Source organism: Microtus ochrogaster, unplaced genomic scaffold (assembly GCF_000317375.1).
Source record: "Microtus ochrogaster isolate Prairie Vole_2 unplaced genomic scaffold, MicOch1.0 UNK17, whole genome shotgun sequence".
NCBI lineage: Eukaryota > Metazoa > Chordata > Mammalia > Rodentia > Cricetidae > Microtus > Microtus ochrogaster.
Genome location: NW_004949115.1, coordinates 1,575,894 through 1,598,270, shown reverse-complemented (window position 1 = coordinate 1,598,270; position 22,377 = coordinate 1,575,894). Strand labels below are relative to the sequence as shown.

Here is a 22,377-nt window from a genome sequence, read left to right as displayed (position 1 = left end):
GAGGCATCAGTGGCCAGCTGGACTTGGGGACCAGTTCCCACATACATTTAGAGATAGTCTAGGCAGCACAAGATTCTATTAACTTGTTCTCAGTTCTAGCTCAAAAGAGAGATCAGGGGTGGGGAGGATAGTAACACTACAAGTTTCAGTCACCGGTGCAAGGCTACCCTCCGGTTTGGCAGTTATATTCATTTCCTGAGCCTGGAAGATGCACTCTGAGCAGGGATTCTGCCCTGTGCAGCCATAGGTACACAGCCATAAGAAAATGTAGGTGGATGTCAAAAAACAATGGCTATCCCTGTTCACTTAATTTTCCAAATGAACTATTTCTGAACATTTTTTATACACTGAAGTTGAATAAAATGCAGATATGTGATGGGTGATGTGATTTAAGTCAGAATTACAAATAAACTGAGTCTTGCAGTCTCCAAATCTACAAATGTCTACTAGACTTGAGAGAGAAATAGATCAGATGACAGTATCTATGAAGGCAAAACCATATCCTTCCTGTATATCCTCAGTGGAGGGTACAAGCACATAGCAGATCCTCAAGACAGATGCCCTAGAGATTGGACCAAAGAGATCTGAAACACCTTTGGTGATATCAGAAGGTTGTATAGCATAACATAAGACAATGGGTAGTCTAGTATTTCCCCAATAGTGTTTTGATATGGTTCAAAGAACCTCTCAGGGGTTGTTAGAAGGATAAGGGCAAGCTTTCCTCTTCTTTATTGTGTAGTCCAAGTGTCCATACCCTTTCTGGTCTCTTCGACAAGACTGAAAAGCCTTCCAGACAAACATGGCCAAGGTTATGTTTTAAATGTAGAAGAAAAGGTGATATGGACAAAACCAGAAAGTGATAGCCAGTAAGGGCCAAGTGTTATATTTCGGAGGCTGGTGGACTGACACCATGGAATCAGAATCAGTGCATTAAGTGGGAATACAGGATACAAATGGGAAATATAAGAGATTGGACTGGGTGGGATGGGGAAAGGGACTGTTTACAAGCTTCAAATCCACCACTTATGTCTGTAAAAGTAAACAAACAAGCAAACAATAACAACAACAAACCTAAAGGGACATTCTCCTTGAAAGGAAATGAGCCTGATGAGAACCAATTACTGAAATAAAATGATCGTTATCACTAAGGAATTTTCTATCAAATTTTGTGCACCTTATTGCTTTCCTGTAATGAGTACATGCATGTTCTTAAATGCCTTTGCAAACTCAGAGGCAACCCCTCTACATCTAGATGGAGCTCCCTTCAGTACCCTCCTTGTATTCATTTTCTTACTTAGGTTAAGGCATAGCGATATTCGTATGGATGATTTGCCACTACTCTTCTTAAATCATCTGATTAAAAGCTGCCAGAACTATTGAGTTGAAGGCTAAATGTGTGGGACTCCTGCCTTTCACATCTCACCACACTTACAACTGTGCATGGCTCTGAGCATGCTCACACAGGACACAATGTGTCTAAGGAAAAAGTACCCGAGCCAGGAGGCAGAACCTAGAAGGTGATATTAATGTTGTTGCTTCAGGAGATTGTATGAGTGGACTATGGGTGGGTGCGGGTGGGAACATGAGTGATCAGGTTGGGGGGAGGAGGGGAGAAGTATTAAAAGAGACTACTGGAAAGGGGGGGCATTTCAGGGTTAGATAGAAACCTGGCACAAGGAAAACTCCCAGGAGTCTCCAAGGATGACCCCAGCTAAGACTCCTAGCAATAGCTGTGGATAGGTAGCCTCAACTGGTCATCTGTAACCAGGCAAGACTTCCAGTGATGGGATTAGAAAACCAACCCAGCCACATAACCTTCGACCTACAGTCTATCCTGCCTAAGGAATGTGCTGAGGTAAGGATGGCCTAGGGATTGAGAGAGTGGTCAACCAATGACCAGTCTAGCCTAAAAGCTGTGCAAGGAGAGTAAGCCCATGTCTGATGTAGGTGGGTCTTCTTTCTATCTGTTGCTTTCATTGGTTAATTAATAAAGTAAACTGCTTGGCCTGATAGGGCAGAATTTAGATAGGCGGAGTAGACCAAACAGAATGCTGGGAAGAAGGGAAGTTAGACAGACACTATAGCTCTCCTCTCCAAGATGGATGTAGGTTAAGATCCTTCCTGGTAAGCCACCACTTCGTGGTGCTACACAGATTATTAGAAATGGGTTAATCAAGATGTGAGAATTAGCCAGTAAGAGGCTAGAGCTAATGGGCCAAGTAGTGTTTAAAAGAATACAGTTTCCGTGTTGTTATTTTGGGTAAAGCTACCCGTACAGGAGCTGGGTGGTGGGAAACAGCCCACAGCTCCTTCTACACATGTCTGACACTGCCTGGAGCACCAGGACTCACAGGCTGCATGGCCCAGAGACCTAAGATAGAACCAAATACGAGTGGAGGAAAAAGATGTGGATTTAATGATATCTAATGTTATTCTGCTATACACATAGATTAGTGCCTAGCTTAATGGTCACCAGAGAGGCTTCATCCAGAAACTGATAGAAACAGAGACCCACAGGCTAATGTTAGGCCAAATTCTGGGAATCCTGCAGAAGAGGGGAGGAAGGGTTGAAGGAGTCAGAGGGGTCAAGGATACCACAAGAAAGCGCATAGAATAAACTAACCTGGGCTCACAGGGGCTCACAGAGACCAAACCCACAATCAGGGAGCCTGCATGGTACTGACCTAAGCACTCTGCACATATGCTACAGTTGTGTAGCTTGGTCCTCTTGTGATACTCCTAACAGTAGAAACAGGGGCTGTCTCTGACTCTTTGCTGGCTTTTGGTACCCTACTCCTCATACTGGGTTGCCTTGCCCAAGCTTAACACATGGGGAGGTGCTTAGTCTTATTGCAACTTAATATACCATGTTTTGTTGATACTCATGGGAAACCTGCCCTTTCCTAAACAGAAATGGAGGAGGAGCAGATTGGAGGGGTGGAAGATGAGAACAGAGGAGGGTGAGAGGAGGGAAGGGAAACAGTGACTGAGATGTAAAATAAATACATTTTTTCAAAAAGTTGCTTTAGTGCACAAACTCACCGGAATCCCATTGATGCCAACAAAGCCAGGAATTCCCATGGGACCCTGAAGAAAGGAGAAGGAAGAGAAATGTGTGAGACAATCCAATCAATGTCTGTTGGGTTCAATATGTTTGCTGATGGGATTCGATGAGTTAAGTTGTTGATGTTTTACATCTCCTTCCTCATGCTGTGTTGCCATAGACCCCAGGTTGAAGGGATTGATCTAAGGTCTTGATCATGCTTATGTTCTGAGACCAGTTCTTGTGTTAACAGGATAGTAGAAACTAAAAACTAATGCTCAATATTACAAGTAACCGTTACATCTGGGTTATAAACAGAAGGGTTTTGACAAATCTAACAAAAAAATTTCTTCTCCTTCTGCTCCTTCAGATAAGCGTCCTAGGTTAGACAACCCTTCTTATCAGAGGACACGTGTAATTCTTGCTTATCCATGGATGGCAGTTTCAGTGCAGGCCAGGCCACTGACTTAAGCAAACAAGCCAATCACACATTCATTCAGGAACCAGGGCACCACACGGTCTTGATGATAAAGCCTATCATCTCAGCCTCTTGGTTCACTCTGTTAAGTACAAGTGTGTGGCATTACATGCTGTGCAAATAATCCCTTCCCTAAGATGTGAATATAAGTGATTCGTGGGTTTCCATCCATGCCATCCATGAGTAGAAAACTGCCATCAGCCTCTTGTGTCCAGATGAATGTTAGAGCTTCAGCTACTCTTAAAGTTACTTTGGCAATCCCTTTCCCACAATAAGAAATTAATAGGAGGCGATGAAAATACAGAGGGTCTAAATGGAGTCTCTAAATTCAATAAGCCAGTCACCATGTTATTACCATGTGTGTTTATTTGTAATGTATTCCCTTATATTTGTGGCCAAGAATGCTTTTAAGTCTTCTGAGTTCTTGCTTGCTAGTCTCATCTGTTGATGTTTGATCTCTACTGAGCAGCTGATCATGCTCTCTACCTGAGCCCAGCTCAAGCCCACATAACTTGATGAGTGCACCAACTTTGCAAGCAACAAATATGTTCACTTGATACAGAGAGTCTCCAGAAATGGTTTTCTCCACCACTATTACTCACTCCATTATGTTTCTCTTTCTTTCTTTCTTTCTTTCTTTCTTTCTTTCTTTCTTTCTTTCTTTCTTTCTTTCTTTTCCTTTGAGACGGACTTTTTTTTTTTGGCTTGGCTGTTTTTGTAAGTAAGGCTGTTCCTCTGATCTTGTGGCAATCCTCCTGCTTCTGTCTCTTCTTTTAAGATAGATTTTTTCTTTTTTTACTATTTTTTTTATTGAGCTCTACATTTTTCTCTGCCTCTCTCTCTGTTTCTCCCCTCCCCTTAAACCCTCTCCCAAGGTCCCCACGCTCCCAATTTATTCGGGAGATCTTGTCTTTTTCTACTACCCATGTAGGTTATATCCATGTATGTCTCTCTTAGTGTCCTCATTGTTGTCAAAGTTCTCTGGGATTGTGGTTTGTAGGCTGGTTTTCTTTGCATTATGTTTAAAAATTACTGATGAGTGAGTACATGTGATAATTGTCTTTCTGTGTCTGGGTTACCTCACTTAATATGATGTGTTCTAGATCAATCCATTTGCCCGAAAATTTCAAGATGTCATAATTTTTTTCTGCTGTGTAAATTTTTTCTCCATTGTGTAAATGTACCACGTTTTCCTTATCCATTCTTCAGTCGAGGGACATTTAGGGTGTTTCCAGGTTCTGGCTATGACAAACACTGCTGCTATGAACATAGTTGAGCACATGACATTGTGGCATGATTGAGTATCCTTTGGATATATATTCAAAAGTGGTATTGCTGGGCCTTGAGGTTGTTTGTTTCTTAATTTTTTTGAGAAATCGCCACACTGATTTCCAAAGTGGCTGTTCCAGTTTGCACTCCCACCATCAATGCAGGAGTGTTCTCTTTACCCCACAACCTCTCCAGCATAAATTGTCATAAGTGTTTTTGATCTTGGCCATTCTTACAGGTGTAAGATGGTATCTCAGAGTTGTTTTGATTTGCATTTCTCTGATGGCTAAGGATGTTGAGCATTTCCTTAAGTGTCTTTTAACCATTTTAGGTTCATCTTTTGAGAGTTCTCTGTTTAGGTCTATACCCCATATTTTTTTTTTAAAAAAAAACTGGATTATTTGTTCCTTGAACTCAACACCAATTTCTTGAGTTCTTTGTATATTTTGGAGATCATCTCTCTGTCCGATGTGGGGTTGGTAAAGATGTTTTCCTATTCTGTAGGTTGTCATTTTGTCTTGTTGACCGTGTCCTTTGCTTTACAGAAGCTTCTCAGTTTCAGGAGGTCCCATTTATTTATCGTTTCTCTCAATGTCTGTGCTACTGGGGTTATATTCATGAAGTCATCTCCTGAGTCAATGTGTTCAAGTGTACTTCCCACTTTCTCTTCTATGATGTTCACTGTGGTTGGTTTTATGTTGAGGTATTTGATCCATTTAGGCTTGAGTTTTGTGCATGGTGATAAATAAAGATTTATTTTCATTGTTCTACATGTTGATATCCAGATATGCCAGCATCACTTGTTGACTATGCGCTCTCTCTCTCTCTTTCTCTCTCTCTCTCTATATATATATATATATATACACCCTTCTTTGTCAAAAATCAGGTGTTTGTAGGTGATTGGTATCCAGGTCTTTGATTGGATTCCATTGGTCCTCCTGTCTGTTCTTATGCCAATACCAGGATGTTTTCAGTACTATAGCTCTGTAGTAGAGTTTGAAGTCAGGGATTGTGATGCCTCCAGAAGTTCCTTTATTGTACAGGATTGTTTTGGCTATCCTGGATTTTTTGCTTTTCCATATGAAGTTGAATATTGTTCTTTTGAGGTCTGTGAAGAATTTTGCTGGGATTTTGCTGGGCATTGCATTGAATCTGTAGATTGCTTTTGGTAAGATTGCCATTTTTTACTAAGGGAGATCTTTCCATTTTCTGGTGTCTTCTTCAATTTCTTTCTTCAAAGATTTAAAGTTCTTGTCATATAGTTCTTCCACTTGTTTGGATAAAATTATTCCAAGATACTTTATTATATTTGTGGCTATTGTGAAGGGTGATGTTTCTCTAATTTCTTTCTCAGCCAATTTATGAACTGTATAACGGAGAGCTAATGATTTTTTTATTTAATCTCAAATCCTGCTACATTACTGAAGGTGTTTATGAGTTGTAGAAGATCTTTGGTAGAATTTTTGGGGTCACTTATGTAAACTATCATATCATCAGCAAATAGTGAGAGTTTGACTTCTTCTTTTCCTATTTGTATTCCCTTGATCTCCTTTTGTTGTCTTATTGAATAGATATAGAGAGAGTGAACAACCTTTTCCTTTTCCTGATTTCAGTGGGATCGCTTTGAGTTTCTCTTCATTTAGTTTGATGTTGGTTGTTGTCTTGCTGTAGTTTGCCTTTATTATGTTTAGGTATGTTTCTTGTATCCCGGCTCTCTCTAAGACCTTTAGCATTAAGGGATGTTGTATTTTGTTGAAGGCTTTCTCAGCATCTAATGAGATAATCATGTGTTTTTATTTTCAGTTTGTTTATATGGTGAATTACATTGACAGATTTTCATATGTTCAACCATCCCTGTGTCTCTGGGATGGAGTCTATTTGGTCCTGGTGAATGATTTTTCTGATGTGTTTTTGGATTCGGTTTGCCAGTATTTTATTTAGCATTTTTGTATCACTGTTCATGAGGGAGATTGGTCTGTAATTCTCTTTCTTAGTAATAATGTCTTTGTGTGGTTTGGGTATCAGGGTAATTGTAGCCTTGTAAAAAGAGTTTGGCAATGTTCCTCCTGTTTTTATTGTGTGGAACAATTTGAGGTGTATTGGTATTAGTTCTTCTTTGAAAATCTTGTAGAATTCTGCACTAAAACCATCTCGAACTGGGCTTTTTTGAGAAGGTTCCATGAGGTGCTGAGAAAAATGTGTATTCTTTCATGTTGGATGCAATGTTCTATATATGTCTATTAAGTCCATTTGAGTCATAACACCTCTTAGTTCCTTTATTTCTATGTTCAGTTTCTATCTGGAAGACCTGTCTAGTGGTGAGAATAGGGTGTTAAAATCTCCCACTATTAGTGTGTGGGTTTTTATGTGTGACTTAAGCTTTAGTAGTGTTTCTTTTACATATGAAGATGTCCTTGTATTTGGGGCATAGATGTTCAGTATTGAGGTTTCCACTTGATGGATTTATTTCTGTGACAAATATGATATGTCCTTCTTTGTCTCTTATAATTGATTTTAGTTTGAAGTCTGTTTTGTTAGATATTAGGATAGCTACACCAGCTTGTTTCTTAGGTCCATTTGATTGGAATTTTTTCCCCAACTGCTTACTCTGAGACAATGTCTGTCTTTGAGGTTGAACTGTATTTCTTGTATGCAGAAGAATGATGGATTCTGCTTTCATATTCAATCTGTTATCCTGTGTCTTTTTCTAGGTGAGTTGAATCCATTTATATTAAGGGATATTAATGACCAGTGATTGTAGTTCCTGTTATTTTGGTTTTCGTTGTTGGTTATGTTATTGTGTATGTTTTTCCCTTCTTTGGGATTTGCTGCTGTGAGACCATCTATTGTCTGTGTTTTTATGGATGTAGCCAACTTCCTTGGGTTGGAGTTTTCCTTCTAGTACTTTGTGTAGAACTGGATTTGTGGCTAGGTATTGGTTAAATCTGGTTCTATCATGGACTATATTGTTTTGTCCATCTATGGTGATTGAAAGTTTTCCTGGGTATAGTAGCCTGGGCTGGCATCAATGGTTTCTTAATGTCTGCATAATGCTTGACCAGGACCTTCTGGCTTTCATTGTTTCCATTGAGAAGTCAGGTGTAATTCTGATAGGTCTACCTTTATTTGTTACTTGGCCTTTTTCATTTTCAGCTTTTAATATTCTTTCTTTATTCTGTATGTTTACTCTTTTGATTATTATGTGGCAAGGGGACTTTTTTTTGGTCAGGTCTATTCTGTGTTCTGTAAGCTTCTTGTATCTTCATGTGCATATCTTTCTTTAGGTTGGGAAAGTTTTCTTCTATGACTTTGTTGAATACATTTTCTGTGCTTTTGACTTGAAGTTCTCTTTTTTCTATACCCATTTTTCTTAGGTTTAGTCTTTTCATGGTTTCCCATATTTCCTGGATATTTTTTGTTAAGCTTTTGGTAGTGTTAACATTTTTTTGACCAATAAGTCTATTTCTTCTATTGTGTTTTCAATGCTTGAGATTCTCTCTTCCATCTTTTGTATTCTGTGTTTATGCTTGCATTTGTGGTTCCTGATTGTTTTCCCATATTTTCCATTTCCAAAATTCCCTTGGTTTGTGTTTTCTTTATTGTCTCTATTTTGGTTTTCAAGTCTTGAATTGTTTTTTCCCCTATTTTATTGCTTTTTTGGTTTTCTTTAAGGGATTTGTTGATTTCTTCCTTTTTTGTTTGTTTTTCCCTCCATTTCTTTGAGAGAATTTTTCATTTCCTCTTTAAGGGCCTCGAATATTCTCCTAAAATTATTTTTTTAGGTAATTTTCTTCTGCTTCATCTGTATTGGGGTGGCCAATGCTTGCTGTTTGAGAGCTACTAGTTTTTGTTGGTGTTGTGTTGCTCTTTGTCGTGTTGAATGTGTTCTCATCTTGTCTACCCATCTTTTCCTCTGATTGGTCTAGTTGGGGCCGCATCTCTGGTAATCAATCTTCCAGGTGCCACTGGATCCAAGGCTCAGATCGTTGCTCCTCATGCTGGATTCAGGACCATGGTTCCAGTTACCCTGGAGGTCACTTGGCACTCCCAGAGCTTGCTGAGCGCTAATGTAGGTTGCTCTGCAATCACTCAGCACTTCTGGAGGTCTCTCTGCAATCCCGTAAGTCATTCTAGCCTGCTTCCATGGAAGTTGCTTGCTTGGAGCTGATCCTGTCAAGTCGCTGGCTCAGGCCTACTCCCTTGGATATCTCTGGCTTGGGCCTACTCTGGCGGAGTTTGCTGGCCTGAGCCTGGTCCTATGGAGTTTGCTGGCTTGGGTCTGGTCCTGTTATGTTCCAGGCCCTGGGCCTGGTCCAGCAGAGGTCACTGGCTCAGGCCTGTTCCCTCGGGGGTCACTCTGGTGGAGGTTGCTGGCTTGGGCCTGGTGGCATGGTCCTGCAGAGGTTGTTTGCTCTGGCCTGCTCTGGTGGTGGTCACTGTCTTGGGCCTGCTCGCAACCCTGTCTCGGGCCTGCTTCTGCCTCTTGAGTGCTGGGATCACAGATGTCCTCCACTATACTCAGGTCAACTTTCATTCTTACTTTTTTCCTTCCTCCCTTCCTCCCTCCCTCCTTCCTTCCTTCCCTCTCTCCTTCCTTTCCTCCTTTTTTTCTTCTTCATCTCCTTCCTTTCCTTTTTTCTTCTTCATTGTTTTATTTTATTTCAATATAGTCATTACATACGGTGCTATGTTTCACAGACACATTTCACACAAGTACACACTGTGCTTTGGCTCAGCTTGCCTTAAAGCATATGCCCTGACACCAGGATATTTAGGGACAACAATATTCTCCTGAGAACTGAGACAGAACATTTGATTACAGACCTTGCATCAAAAATGCATTTTACCTTATCTCCTTTTGGTCCATACGGTCCCAGAGGGCCCGGCGAGCCTCTTTCTCCTTTCAACCCTGATAAACCAGTAGGACCAGCAAATCCTTGAGGACCTGCTAGACCTTGAGTTCCAATTGGTCCAGGGCGTCCCTAAAGATGGACAGAATGACTGAAAATTAGTCAAAAGAAGATTTAGCATCAACATTTTCAGTTTTCTCAGGCACAAAGTAAGGCACCACTTCACTAAAGGCTTTTGGCTTAGAGACCTGTGAGGCATGCCAATGTTCCAGACATGGATCAGAAAAGGCTATTTTCGGGGCTGCTAAGCTTATTTGGATAGAACACATTTTATAAGCACATTTAATGAGATTCATGTGCACCCAGATTCTTCAACTTTGTACTTCTTAGGAGATTAGTTATTCAGGCTGGATAATATTGTCCTCTTCCCAGTTAATGCCAGGCCATCCATCAGAATGTCAAAATAGCGAAAGAACAGAACACTGGAGAGCATCATGGCATTTTCTAAGTTTCATCCAAATGGCCAACTACATGCCTGCGGTGAAGTTCAGAAATGGCCATGTCTAACGGATGCTGCCCCAGGGGGGCCAAAGGAAGGTAATTCCAGAAACGGACAATGCTCAAAATTCAGCTCATCTCAGGATCCCTTCATTGTACCTGGCAACGGATACTCAGATACTCACAGAGACCACACACACACACACACACACACACACACACACACACACACACACTCATTGCTCATTCTTTCTTCCTATGCCCTTTCAGCCCCCTCCCCGTATTTGTAATCACCCAATATATAAAGGCATAGGGAGCCTGAACATATCTGTTAAGTATCAATTACGGTAGCAGGAGCGAGCAGCCTGAAGATTTTGAATGCCTTGGTTATAAAATGTCTGTAACAATTAAGCCTGAGAGTTCAGGCTGACATTTTAAAGCAGACTGAGACTGAGAATTAACCCCAGTAGATGCAAAACAAGACAGCCTGGACTATCATTTAGAACAAATCCCAGTAGGGACTTATTTTATTTTGGCTGAAAAGTAAAAACCATTAGCAATGTGCATTACCTATCTGAGAGTTTTGTATCTGGTAGAAAGCCTATTTTCATAAATGCTTCCAGTCCTTCCTCCCCACCCCTTTTGTGACTGTCCATAATTTCCTAAAAATCTGCGAAAACTCTGAAAAAGCCCATTAACCATGCCCTTTCTCATCACCTTCAAGCTTCGCATTTTAAAAGGTTGAACACAGAACAATTGTGTCCAGAGTTATGTCCTAGTTAAGCAAGCGCCCACCAGCTGTGCTGGTCCTGTGGGGTATAATTTGCAGTGTCAATCAGACCTGTGAAGACCTAGAACTCTTGCCAAGGAGTGAAAGTTGTTCTACCCAATGAGATGCAACTCTCTGGAACACTATCTGCTACTCAAACTCTCCCATGCTCATGTGCAGGCCAGGAACTGTTTGACAAACCTCTGGGAGTAACGGGTAGATATTGAGCATTCACTTTTTCAGTTTGTTTGTTTTGTTCGACATAGGGTTTCTCTGTGTAGCTTTGGAGCCTGTTCTGAAACTCTCTCTGTAGATTAGGCTGGTCTTAAACTCATAGAGATCCACCTGCCTCTGCCTCCCAAGTGCTGGAATTAAAGGTGTGCACCAACACTGCCCCATGATTATTCACTTTTTAAGCTCTTATGTGCCATTGGGATTTTGTTTAAAATCATTCTCGTGTTTGTCATTGAAGCTTGCGCACGTGCGCGTACATGCGTGAGCAGGAGTACTACTAAAGAGGGAAAAGCCCGCAATGCTTTAAAGACATTATGCTAGCATTTGTTAAGGATGAGTGAAGGAGTGGGGAACTGGACCTAGGTTTCAAGATGAACGGAACAGTTCCCTGATAGTACAATGTGGACCAGAGAGTAAGAGCTTCAAGCAGAAAGGCTGCCTGAGGAGGTCTGTGGAGCACAACACCTGGCCCATGACTGTGGGAGTCATGGCTACTTGGGAAGGCCAAGCAAACTCCAGCTGGAATGGGCCTGGCAAATTAAGCAGGAAAGGTGCAGGCATGTGTGGTCAGCTCCGGAGAGGCAGCTGGGCAGAAAGCAGTGTTCAGTGTTGTAGCCCCTTAAGGAGCAGCATGAACATCACCGAGACTGAGGTGTTCTGCCTGAGGCTGGAACAAGGGAGGCAGAGAAGCAGCAGCTGTTGGAGGAGAGGGCTGTTGGGGTGGGAGGAGGACAGGGAAGGGTGGGGCTTGACGGGGCTGTATTATTACTGAGAAGATCCAGTTAGACCACAGAAAGCTTGGCCCAAATCTCAGACCTGCCAGAGAGGTTCTTCCATCAAGGGTAGGTGTACCTGGTCAATCACTGGACCTCTACTAAGAGAGCGGGGTTGTCTTGCGGCCCAGTTCCCTCCTTGTGCTGCTGTGGGAGCTCAAGCAGTGGCCAGTGAGAGCACACGGACGAGTGCGATCCACCTCTGCTCTCCTATATATCTAAACAGGTGCTCATCAGCCCAGGGAAACTAGGAAACTTAGGCTTGAGAAATGGTGATGAGCTTAATAGAATTCTGAGTTGGTCCAGCAGAGGCTGGCTGAGCAGCCTGCTTCCTTTCTCTTGTCTGAGAGAGCATGCTAAATTAGCCAGAATGTTGCCTACAAGTCCCCTAAAGATTAAAAACAAACAAACAAGCAAATCCCAAAGGGTTTTGTTGTTGTTGTTGTTGTTGTTTTTTTTTTGGAGAGGCAATCTCTTGGAGAAACAAGGTTTCTGCAGCTGGGCTCAGGTTGTTGAGATTGGTTGGCTACATTGGCAGCCCAGCAGGAAATCTCTCAGGCTGACTTCAGTACAGGATCCTGCCGGGTAGGTATCTGGAGGCTTCTGATGGATGCTTATCTTGAATTGCCTTCCCAGCACGGTGCCAAGGCCTTGTGGTGCATTGAGACAAGGAATCTTCCCACCCACTGAAATTCTTTCACTCAGTGGCACAGAGCACCACGGACAGATGAAGGCAGCCAGGAGAAAAGGAGAGAGGCTTTTTTGGCGAGGGGGGGTTCTTGATTTGTGCTTAACATTACTTGGGTTTTCCCCCACCCTCATCTCCAACGCTTAGAGTTTCAGCGTCCTGTTCAAGCTTCATACTGAATCACTGATAGACTGCAGTATGATTTATTTGTCCCCCCCCCCCCCGCAGTTAGCTACTACACTTTTTCGAATGGCCAGCAGAGGGCAGTGTGAGAACATAGAGATTGAAGATAAACAAGTGGGTGGGTGGGCCTTTCACACAGAAAGAGAAATCAAACCAGTGTCAGAAAAGTCACAGGATGTTCAAGAAGGAAAGGTCCTTGGAGACCATTTAGCCCAGGGTTTATTTTATATGGGGTGGCGGAGACTGAGAGAAGAAGAGAAGAAGGATTTTTTTTTTAAGATCACGTAGCTAGTAGGAACAGCATGAGATTTAAACCAGGCCATCTCCTTTCGGTGCTAGGCTCTCTGCTCACTAGGCAGGGGCAGATAGGGGGTCCTCAAGACTGTCTCCTGCTCACCCTAGATCCTCCTCTGGGACCGTCCCCATCAGCAGGCTGCTGCAGCCAGATGCTCTCTCATCATTCCTGTCTTCCTAACCCTGATCACAGAGCCAGTCTGCAGCGCCGTCGCTGTTTGGATGGCTAGCAGAATTTCAATGGGCTTGGACTAATGCCATGCCCTGATACATGTCATTTATTTTGGCAGATGGACCCATCCAGGGCAGAAGGGACTCCTCCACGTTGTTCCAACAAGCTCTCCTGCCTCCATCTGCTCAGTATTTTTAATGTGCACAGCAGGACCTAATTCTCAAGGGCTGGGAATTGTGTCTAAGGCCAGGAGCTACAGGTCCACAGCTCAAGCTGGCGATCTCCTCCTGATTATGGTGGTTTGGAGTCGGTGTGCAGCTTTAGGTTACCATTGATTAGAATCAGACAACCAGAGTAATGAACCTGTTAATGGAGGTGCCCATACCGTAGTAGAAATAGGCAAAACCAGCATCTAAGACTCTCAGAAGAACATACCCGAAACTAAGTGGGATGGCAAAATTGATGGAAGAATCTGACTGCATAATTTGGTGGATTTCTGCCTTTTTATCTCTACCCTCCCCCAAGATTCCAGTGGTCTTCCCACATAAAATTAAAATTTGGTCCTAAGATTCTGAAACCCTTTCCCACTGAGGCATGGATGATTGATAGCTTTGATGTTTGCTTTTCCCAAAGGGAGGCTTGTCCTTTAAGGGAGAGCAAAACATTAGGCCAGAGATGCGAGTGATATTTACAAAGCCGGGAGAGGAAGAGGGCAGCCTTCCTGAGGATCCGGCTGTACTTTAGGAGGTGGTGAGGTGGAGCAGCACTACTACGGGGTCCTGGAGTTGGCGCTCCTCAAAGGCAATGCAGTTGTATTCTTAGGGAAGTTACTCAGCTATTCTGAGTGTCAAGGGTTTGTGTACTATACTCACTGTTGTGTGGAGTCATTGTTAGCATTTAAATGAGTCAATGATTGTACAATTCACCTGGTACCTAGAAGAAAAATATCAGTTCCCTTTCCTCTTTAGGTATCGTTCATGATAGACTGAGTAATTTTTACCTTTGGCTTGAAGTTTAAGTGAAAGATGCATGGATGTTATTGAGAAGCCTTTTTAGGCAGGGAGGGAGGAGGCCAGGGAACAATGGGGGCATGGGCACTGACAGACAGCATCTGTGAGACCAGTTCTCCACTCCCTATAGATTGTGTCCTAGTTCTCCCAGACCCTGGGGTCCTCAGTGTCTGCTCATACTTTATTCTTGTGCTACATTTTAATACTGTCCAAAATGAGAACCTGTAGCTGGGTTTTTCCTCTGAATATGCCATAAGCTACAACTAATGTTTTAGCTGGTCTCTGCACTGTGAGGTTCCCATTCAACCGCAACAAGAGCTTATTGACGTATTGTTTTCTCTACAGTCTCATCCCCTGTACTTGTTCCTTTCTCCAGAATGATTGGATGCAACTCAGTAAATCTAGAAAGCCAGGGTTCATCTACATTCTTTCCTTTCTCACATTCAACCCATCATCAGCAAGGTTTGTCAACCCAACGTCAAAAATATTAGCCAGTCATATGTGTCTGTCTCTACTGCCATAGTTTTGCATCAGGACTTCCTCATTGCCTGTATGTAATGTTTCCACATTAGCTTAGCATCCTCAGTCTTGCTTTGCTCTCGCTGAGCATCCTGACACATTGCAATTGGATGTGATATGTCTCTGTTGTTCTGGCTAGTTCCTATGTAGCCTGCAGGTTCTAGCAAAGATATTCATCAATTTCTTCAGGGAGATTTCCATCATTACTCCTAGCCCACGATGTGGCTTGGTTATGTGTTACATGCTATAGATTATATGCCAATACCCTTTGTTGAAGATAGAACGAACTCCTTGAGAGCCATGTCTTACTTCCCACAGACTAGTCAAGTGCTCAGCTGAATGGATGGAGAAAATGACTGGGTAAGTACACATACTGAGAATCCAGGAGCTCAGAAAGGGCAGTGTCTTCTTGGGAAATCTAGACAGCTGCAAGAGAGTGCAACCAAGACGTGACTTCTCATCAGACCACAGAAAAGAGAGCCGCATAGGACTTGAGAATTACCCAGTTCAGGATTGAGAAAAAGAAAATTACCTGAGTTCATGCAATATCAGCTCTAGACTTTTAGAAACACAGTAGCATGATAACCTTTTAGAACCTTTAAAGGCTGATTTCGTTTATATGTGATATATAGTTCCTGAGTACTCTCTCTCTTCTGAGCTCCGAGTGGAATGATTTTATTTCCGATACTGAATGGTATCTACACAACAGAGAATTTCTTCAGCACCTACCCTGTGCCAGGCACTCAGGAAGATGGTGGGGAAGAATCGGTTTCTGTATTTGTGGTGCTTACAGTTTTGTTACTTGAAAGCAATTGTGCATGGCCCAGCAACAAGCTCATTCAACCGTTTTCATCTCAGGCAGAGTCTGCACTAGACATGTATGTAGCGATGTGTGGTTAATGAAGTGATAGTACACAGGAAAACGTGCCACATGGCCCACCCTGCTTCTTGGGAATGAGAAGGGCTCATCGTTAGAAGTTGTTGGGAATGAAGTTGTAGGCAATACATTTTAAAAATCGTACTGCCTGAGTGCCAGAGGAATTCAGAGATGTGTGATCCAGCAGGAGGTTAGAGACATAAGGAAAGCCTTAATAACATGGTAGGGAATGCATTCCAAAGAAAGAGAACAATAGGCTTGTGGAAATGAGGAAATCAGCTTTTGTGAGCAGGAGCTAGGCTTAGCTGGAGCAGAGTGGGGGAGGGAGTAGCTGTAAAAACCTCTGGACCCTAAAGTGTTTCCTAGAATTCACAAGCTATATTTTAAGCCTTGCATAGTCTCCCAGTTGACTTTGGAGTTTCAAGAGACCACCTGGCATAGTAGATGAGGGGACAAAGATTCAGAGTAAAAAGTTCTGGCTTTGCATCACCTCTTCATTGCTGTAGGACAAGGCACAAAGGATGGCTTCAATTTCCTCATCTTTGTATCAAATATAGATAATAATGTTAGTGTCTACCTCATTGGGCACTTACAGACAGTATGCTGAAATAATGAATGGAAAGCATGGGTTTTATTACTTAGAATGCAGCAGATTCACCTGAACATGTTAAAAGACAGACAGCCACACCCCATGTTCCATTTCAGATTTGTTAGGTGTGGCTTAGAATGTGTGTATTTAATAAGGTCCTGGTGACATTCATGCTACTGGAGAGAGGCCCACAACTGGAGAATCTCTTATGAAAATCATTTTGCAGGGTGCCTAGAAGAATAACTGTGCAATAAAAATTTATAGTTAATGGCATATTTCTATTACTTAATAGACTGACTTGTGCAGAGCAGGAGTTCAAAATTTCAGTAACTCCCCCAGAATTCTTTTATTCCTATGGCTCAAGGCACTTCAACTTCTTTCTCATTTTGCTACAATATAAGAAAAAATGAAGTGTATGGACAGCACAGCCAGAGCCAGAGTATTGATGCTGTGAGCTCTCGGCTAGAAACGCTAGTGGTCTGGATTAGATTGCTAGTACTGGGGATGGGGAGAAGGCAGCATTGAGTAACAGTTCAAAGCCTAAAAGTGGCACAATTTTGTGTTAGACTGTACTTCTTGAGTAAAACTGAGGGAGGTGCAAAGGTTGACTCTGATCTTATTTGATAGGGCCTTTGAGGAATCTCTACACTGACTTGAGGAAGCCTAGAAGATGCAGAACCCTTGGTGGGAGTTCCTGTTTGGATAGTCTGTATTTAAGAAGTATGGGAACAGCTGACGTGAGGTTCAATGATGCTTTTACACTAGCCTGGAAGATCTGAGAAGTCAAGGGATGAGGCAGGTTTTACTCATTTCATCTTTGGACATGCAGTATCTAGGGTGTGGTCAACTCTGAAAACATAATTGTGAAAGAAAAGCTTAGCTGAGAAATAAATGAAAATAGAGAATTAAATGTGCACGTGGGACAGTCGTGTAACTTGGTTTACTTGTGAGACTTCTAACAATGGGATCAGGGGCTGTCCCTAACACTTTGGCTATCTCTTGGGAACCCATTCCTTATACTGGATTGCCTTGCCCCAACCTTAATACAAAGGGAGGTGCTTAGCCTTACTGAAACCTGATATGCTATGCTTTGTTGATACCCATGGGAGGCCTGACCATTTCTGAACAGAAATAGAGGAGTGGATGGGGGAGGCAGAGGAGAGGTGTGGGGAGGGTATGGGATGAGAGGAGGAAGGCGAGTTTAAACTGTAGTCTGGATGAAAATTAATAAATAATTTTTTTAAAAAATGTGCATATGGATTTATTTAGAAGGTTCTTTCCAAGTCTCACTAACGAGGAGCCAAATGAGATTAAATAATTGTTGCTAGCTTGAAATGTCCCCAGGAGCTCCCATGAACTGGAGTACAAAGATCCCTGAGCTCCTGTGCAGATATTAGATATTAGTTGGCTTGAATTTTACAACTCATCTTTAATCTACAACTGTAATTCTTATTCTTATCTTAGTTATAGGGTATGTGTTTGGGGGATGAAAAATTTGACAGAATCTGGTTAAAAGAGACTAGCCATACAATATAGTAAGGCAATATTAACAAATACATGTTCAAGAGCAGAGATACTTTGGGAATTCAGAACAACACTTTCCTTTTTTGCCTTTCCTCTGAGTCATTGCAATATTTTCCGGATGCAAGCTATGAGTATCAAACTGAGAAGCAGTTAACCAATGGCACTTAAAGCCCAGTAGGTGCTCAGTGGTACAGCTAGTGTTAGAGCTTTCCAATCAATTCTCTGCTCCTTTATTGGAACAAATTGAGATAGGCAAATCCAGGACCCTTTGAGGCCATTTTCCTAATATTAGCACTAAAGGAGTACCACTGTCGATGGAAGGAACGAAGGAGTAAATATACTGGCAGTGGAAGGATATTGGTAGTATTTGGCAACTAAAGACTTTAGCTGGGCTTGGTAGTACACACCCGGTAATACTAACCCTTGAGAGTTAGAGGCAGAAAGATCAGGGTTCAATGCTGTTCTTGGCTATACAGGTCATGTGGGGCCAGTGTGGGCTACAAGAGACCCTGACTCAAACAGATAAAAAGACAAAAACCATAAAAAAATTAAAAATTCCAAATAATAACAATATAAACAAAATCTCCTTATGAAGACATACAAAATTTTACAACCCACAAAGCTCTAGTTTGTTTTGATAATTTTAGCATTATCCACATTTTGCCAGCCATCAAGAGGAAGAACCCTTCCTATCTAAACAAACAAAGAAACAACATATACAAGGATTGTGTAGAAAGATAGCTATGGGCATCTTTCAAAGACTCAATCTTCCAAATTGTCTGTGTCACTGCTAAGGACAAGTATCATAATCTGGCTCTCTGTGCATAGATGAAAACATTTCTATTCTAGTTCTTTAGCTGTAATCAGTGTTTGAAAGAGCCAGCTTGGCAGGAAGACATGTATCTACAAGATTTGTTTGACGACACACATATACCCGTTCCATCGGCTGTTGTCAGCATGTTGGAACTCTGGGAGGGACAAATCCCAGAGTGATGATTTTAACTCCTGCTAGGCAACTCTTTCCATCACTCTCTTCTACCTCGAGACTCACAGTTCTGTTTCCAAACGTAGTGATGACTTCTTTGTACCACTTCTCTACCTTGAACAATGCTCTGAACAGAGAAATACAAAGCCACAATAAGAGCACTTCTGGACAGAAAATGTTAATTGTTATTGATATGAAATAATTTTATCTCACATCACCAAAACTTTTCACTGAAACAAGCACTAAGAACCACAAATATGCTAATAGAATTTAATAAAGTAAGAAAATGTACCTCAAGCAATGGCACTACCTAAAACTTACAAATATAAAGGATTTCTTCTTGTTCTGTAATCAAAATGTCTTCTTTAATAGGCCTATGGGTAATGGATAGTTTTCCTGGCTCTGGTAGACATATTTTGATGCTCCAAGTGTTCCAATGGTCACATATTAATTTATCAGTGGATGAGGGACTATGGATGTGATAGGCTTATTTTATAACCATTATGTAAAGCAGAAATGGGAAGATTTAGTTTTTAAATTTCACATTTTCTCTCACCTCTGGGGGAATGTCTGGAGAGAAGCAGATAATTAGAGAATCTGCAGGCCAGTCTTCTCCGTGACAAGTTCCTAAGTCCTATATCAGAAACCTCACTAGAAGCATCTTTCCAATAATTGAACATTGTAAGAACTAAAAGTAAAATTGTAAATACTTGACCATATAAATAGAAACAATACTTGACCATATAAATAGAAACAAAATAAACACCCCTCGAAGTACTATAAATGGTTGAATGAGCTTGTTCATTCCTTGGAATGTGAATGCATAGTCTATACAAAGAGCTCCAGTGTCATGTATGAGAAAATACATATGGGTCTATTTGGCATCAACTTAACCTACAACCAGTATATCTGTTGCGAAAATTTGGAATATTTAATTTGTTATAATTTTCTTTTCCGGCTTAGATGTTGAGAATGATTCAATCATGCAGTCCTCTTTACAATTTCCATCACATGTGAACTGGTGTTGCCTTTGCCGCTCTGAAAATCCTGTTCAACTCCTCACTCTCAATTTCCTGCTCTATGATTTGGAGAAAGGTGATTAATCTCTAGGCCTCTGTCTTCTCATCAACAAAATGGGCTTCTTATCTGTCCTGGTTCCTAGAGTGCTTTGATCATTACTAGAGACACACGGTAAAAGGAGCTATGCGCTCATTCCATTTGCAAAGCTTTGCTTTGGGGGAAAAGTGAATAAGTAAACTCCAATTTTAAAGCAAAACTCTCATTTATTAGACTCCTAACACAATAAGCCCTTGAACAAAGATTCACAAGGAAGGGGTTTCGTCAGAAAAAGATTGAATGAAACTAGGAGCAGAATTTGAAGTAGTGAAAGGTGGGGGCAAATGATCTGGCATGGGATTTCCATTATAATGTTAGAGCGATTAGACTGACTGCTAAAATATGTGGTTTATTTTTAAACATATAGCTTAATTACCATTGAGAGCCAGCATTTTTCTTTCAGTTTTCCTATTAAAACAGCCATGGTTTTGTAATGAAAATCATAGCAGAATATAACCCGCCAGAGATTCACTTTAGAATAATTTTTGCTCTAGTGTGTCTATTCCATTAGATAAGGGATATTTGCAGCACTTTTCTCTGACATAATAAATTATCCTTCATTGCTGTACTACACAATCTTTGGTCTAATACTGAGCTGGCGTGAGATGATTGTGTCTGGACCAATGTTGGCTTCCTGCATTTTCTTGTGAGAATCCATCAAGTTTGGGCAATTAAGAGGTAACAGAGAGCAATTAGCTACTGCTTCTTAAACAGGAATATGATGGGATCAAAGGAATTCTCTACCAGGACTCACTTATTATAAAACTCAGGGATCTCTCAGGAACAGGCAAGAAAAGGATAACAACAATGTATTCACACAATCTCGGTGTTGTTCTCATGCAAATGGACGCCCTGTGTTCATTTAGAACCAGAGCAGCATTCATATCCACACTCATACAGATGAAAAAGATGCATGTTCTAACCCAAACACATATCCCTACAGGCACAGGAATCTTCTAAAGTGATAAGGCTGGGTGGCACTCTGGCTTAGTTTATGTTATACTACCTAGCCAGCAGTGAATTTAAATTCAAGAAGCTGGGATGACTTATAGCTCTCCTTGCCTTTTCTTGCTCCTACTGTATGCAATTATTCCTGTGGGCTAGTAAAAGCATCCACATCGACACACATAAGCCAAAGAGGAGACAGGAAGGGGGAATCTGAAGGGAAAAGACTTCACATTCTGACTTAGTTTCACTTTACTTGAGCAGTTGAAATCGAGATATGTATGCACAAGAAAATGAAGGCAGAAGCTACCATAGATGTGACACATAGAAGGTCCAGAGCCATTCATGGTATTGGGAATAAAAGCTATGTGCCTGTATTGGAGAAGTTTTGGATTTCAAAAAGTATTTTCATATTCAGGACTCTATCTAATGGTCAAAATGACCCTGTCCTAAGTATACGTGTTGCTTTTATTGGTTAATAAAGAAGCTGCTTTCAGCCAATGGCTTATCAGAATATAGCCAGGCTGCTGAGTCAGAGAGAAGCCATGTAGCTGCCTGCAGGAGAGAGATGCAACAGAACCTTGCTGGTAAGTGAAAGCCACGTGGCAATACACAGATTAATGGAGATGGGTTAGTTTAGGATATAAGAGCTAGCTAAAAATATGCTTAAGCTATTGGCCAAACAGTATTGCAAATAATACAGTTTTTGTGTGATTATTTTGAGTCAGGGTGGTCGGGAAATGAACTAGTGGACTCTGACAACAGGGTGTAGCTTTTTGGACGTGGTGTGTCACTGGGGATGAGCTTTGAGGTTTTAAAAGTCCATGCCATCCCTAGATAAATAGGTAAAAGTGTGCCCATAGTTGGAAAGTAATATAGAAGTGAGCTAGCAATTCCTAGTAAATGATGATTTTCTAGAAATTTTAGCCTCACCAAAAGTGATAATTCTGAATTACCTATAGGTGATGTTTGGACCTTTTCTCTTTGCCCTGTGGATGCAGATCAGATGTAAGCTCTCAGCTATTGCTCCAGTGCCTCCTTGTCTTCTTGTTTCCTTGTTTCATGCAATAACAGACATGGTCTCTAACCTCCTAATACTGTAAGCAAACCCCTCGTTAAACACTTCTTTCCATAAGTTACCTTGGTCATGGTTTCTCATTGCATCAGTGGAAACTTAACTGAGACACAACTCTTTGTCCAAATCAGAAAGGTAGACTAGAGTCGCAGCGGAGAGGCGCAGCGCACAGTCACGGCGGAGAGGCGCTGCAATCAGGAATAGGCTTTGGGGGACCGGCGCAGCGATAGACGCAAGCGGCGGGGACCTGCAGGGACCGGCGCGGCAGCGGGGACCGGCGCACAATAACGAGAGCAGATCGCCCCACTACAATTAAATCAAAGAGGTAGGCCTTTTGTTGGAGAGGTCACTGGCAAACAGGGAGCCTGGTCCTGATCCTGAAGACCCTTCGGAGGAGTGAGAGGGTTCTTGGCCTGTGGCAGGAACCAGGAAACAGAGCCAGGGCATTTGGTAAGTGGAACCCTTGGCCAGCAGGGAAACCTGATC

General features: G+C 41.8%; 1 protein-coding gene across 1 annotated transcript in view; it reads right to left on the bottom strand.

Moving 5' to 3' along the window:
• The window catches only part of Col4a6 (collagen type IV alpha 6 chain), a 329,947-nt gene that overhangs the window by 65,135 nt on the left and 242,435 nt on the right, over positions 1-22,377 (bottom strand). Inside the window, exons 4-5 of the mRNA XM_005367340.2 lie at positions 9,638-9,772; positions 3,043-3,087 (exon numbers count right to left, since the gene is read on the bottom strand). Coding sequence (XP_005367397.1) covers positions 3,043-3,087; positions 9,638-9,772 — 180 coding nt within the window. The remainder of the gene's footprint in view (positions 1-3,042; positions 3,088-9,637; positions 9,773-22,377) is intronic.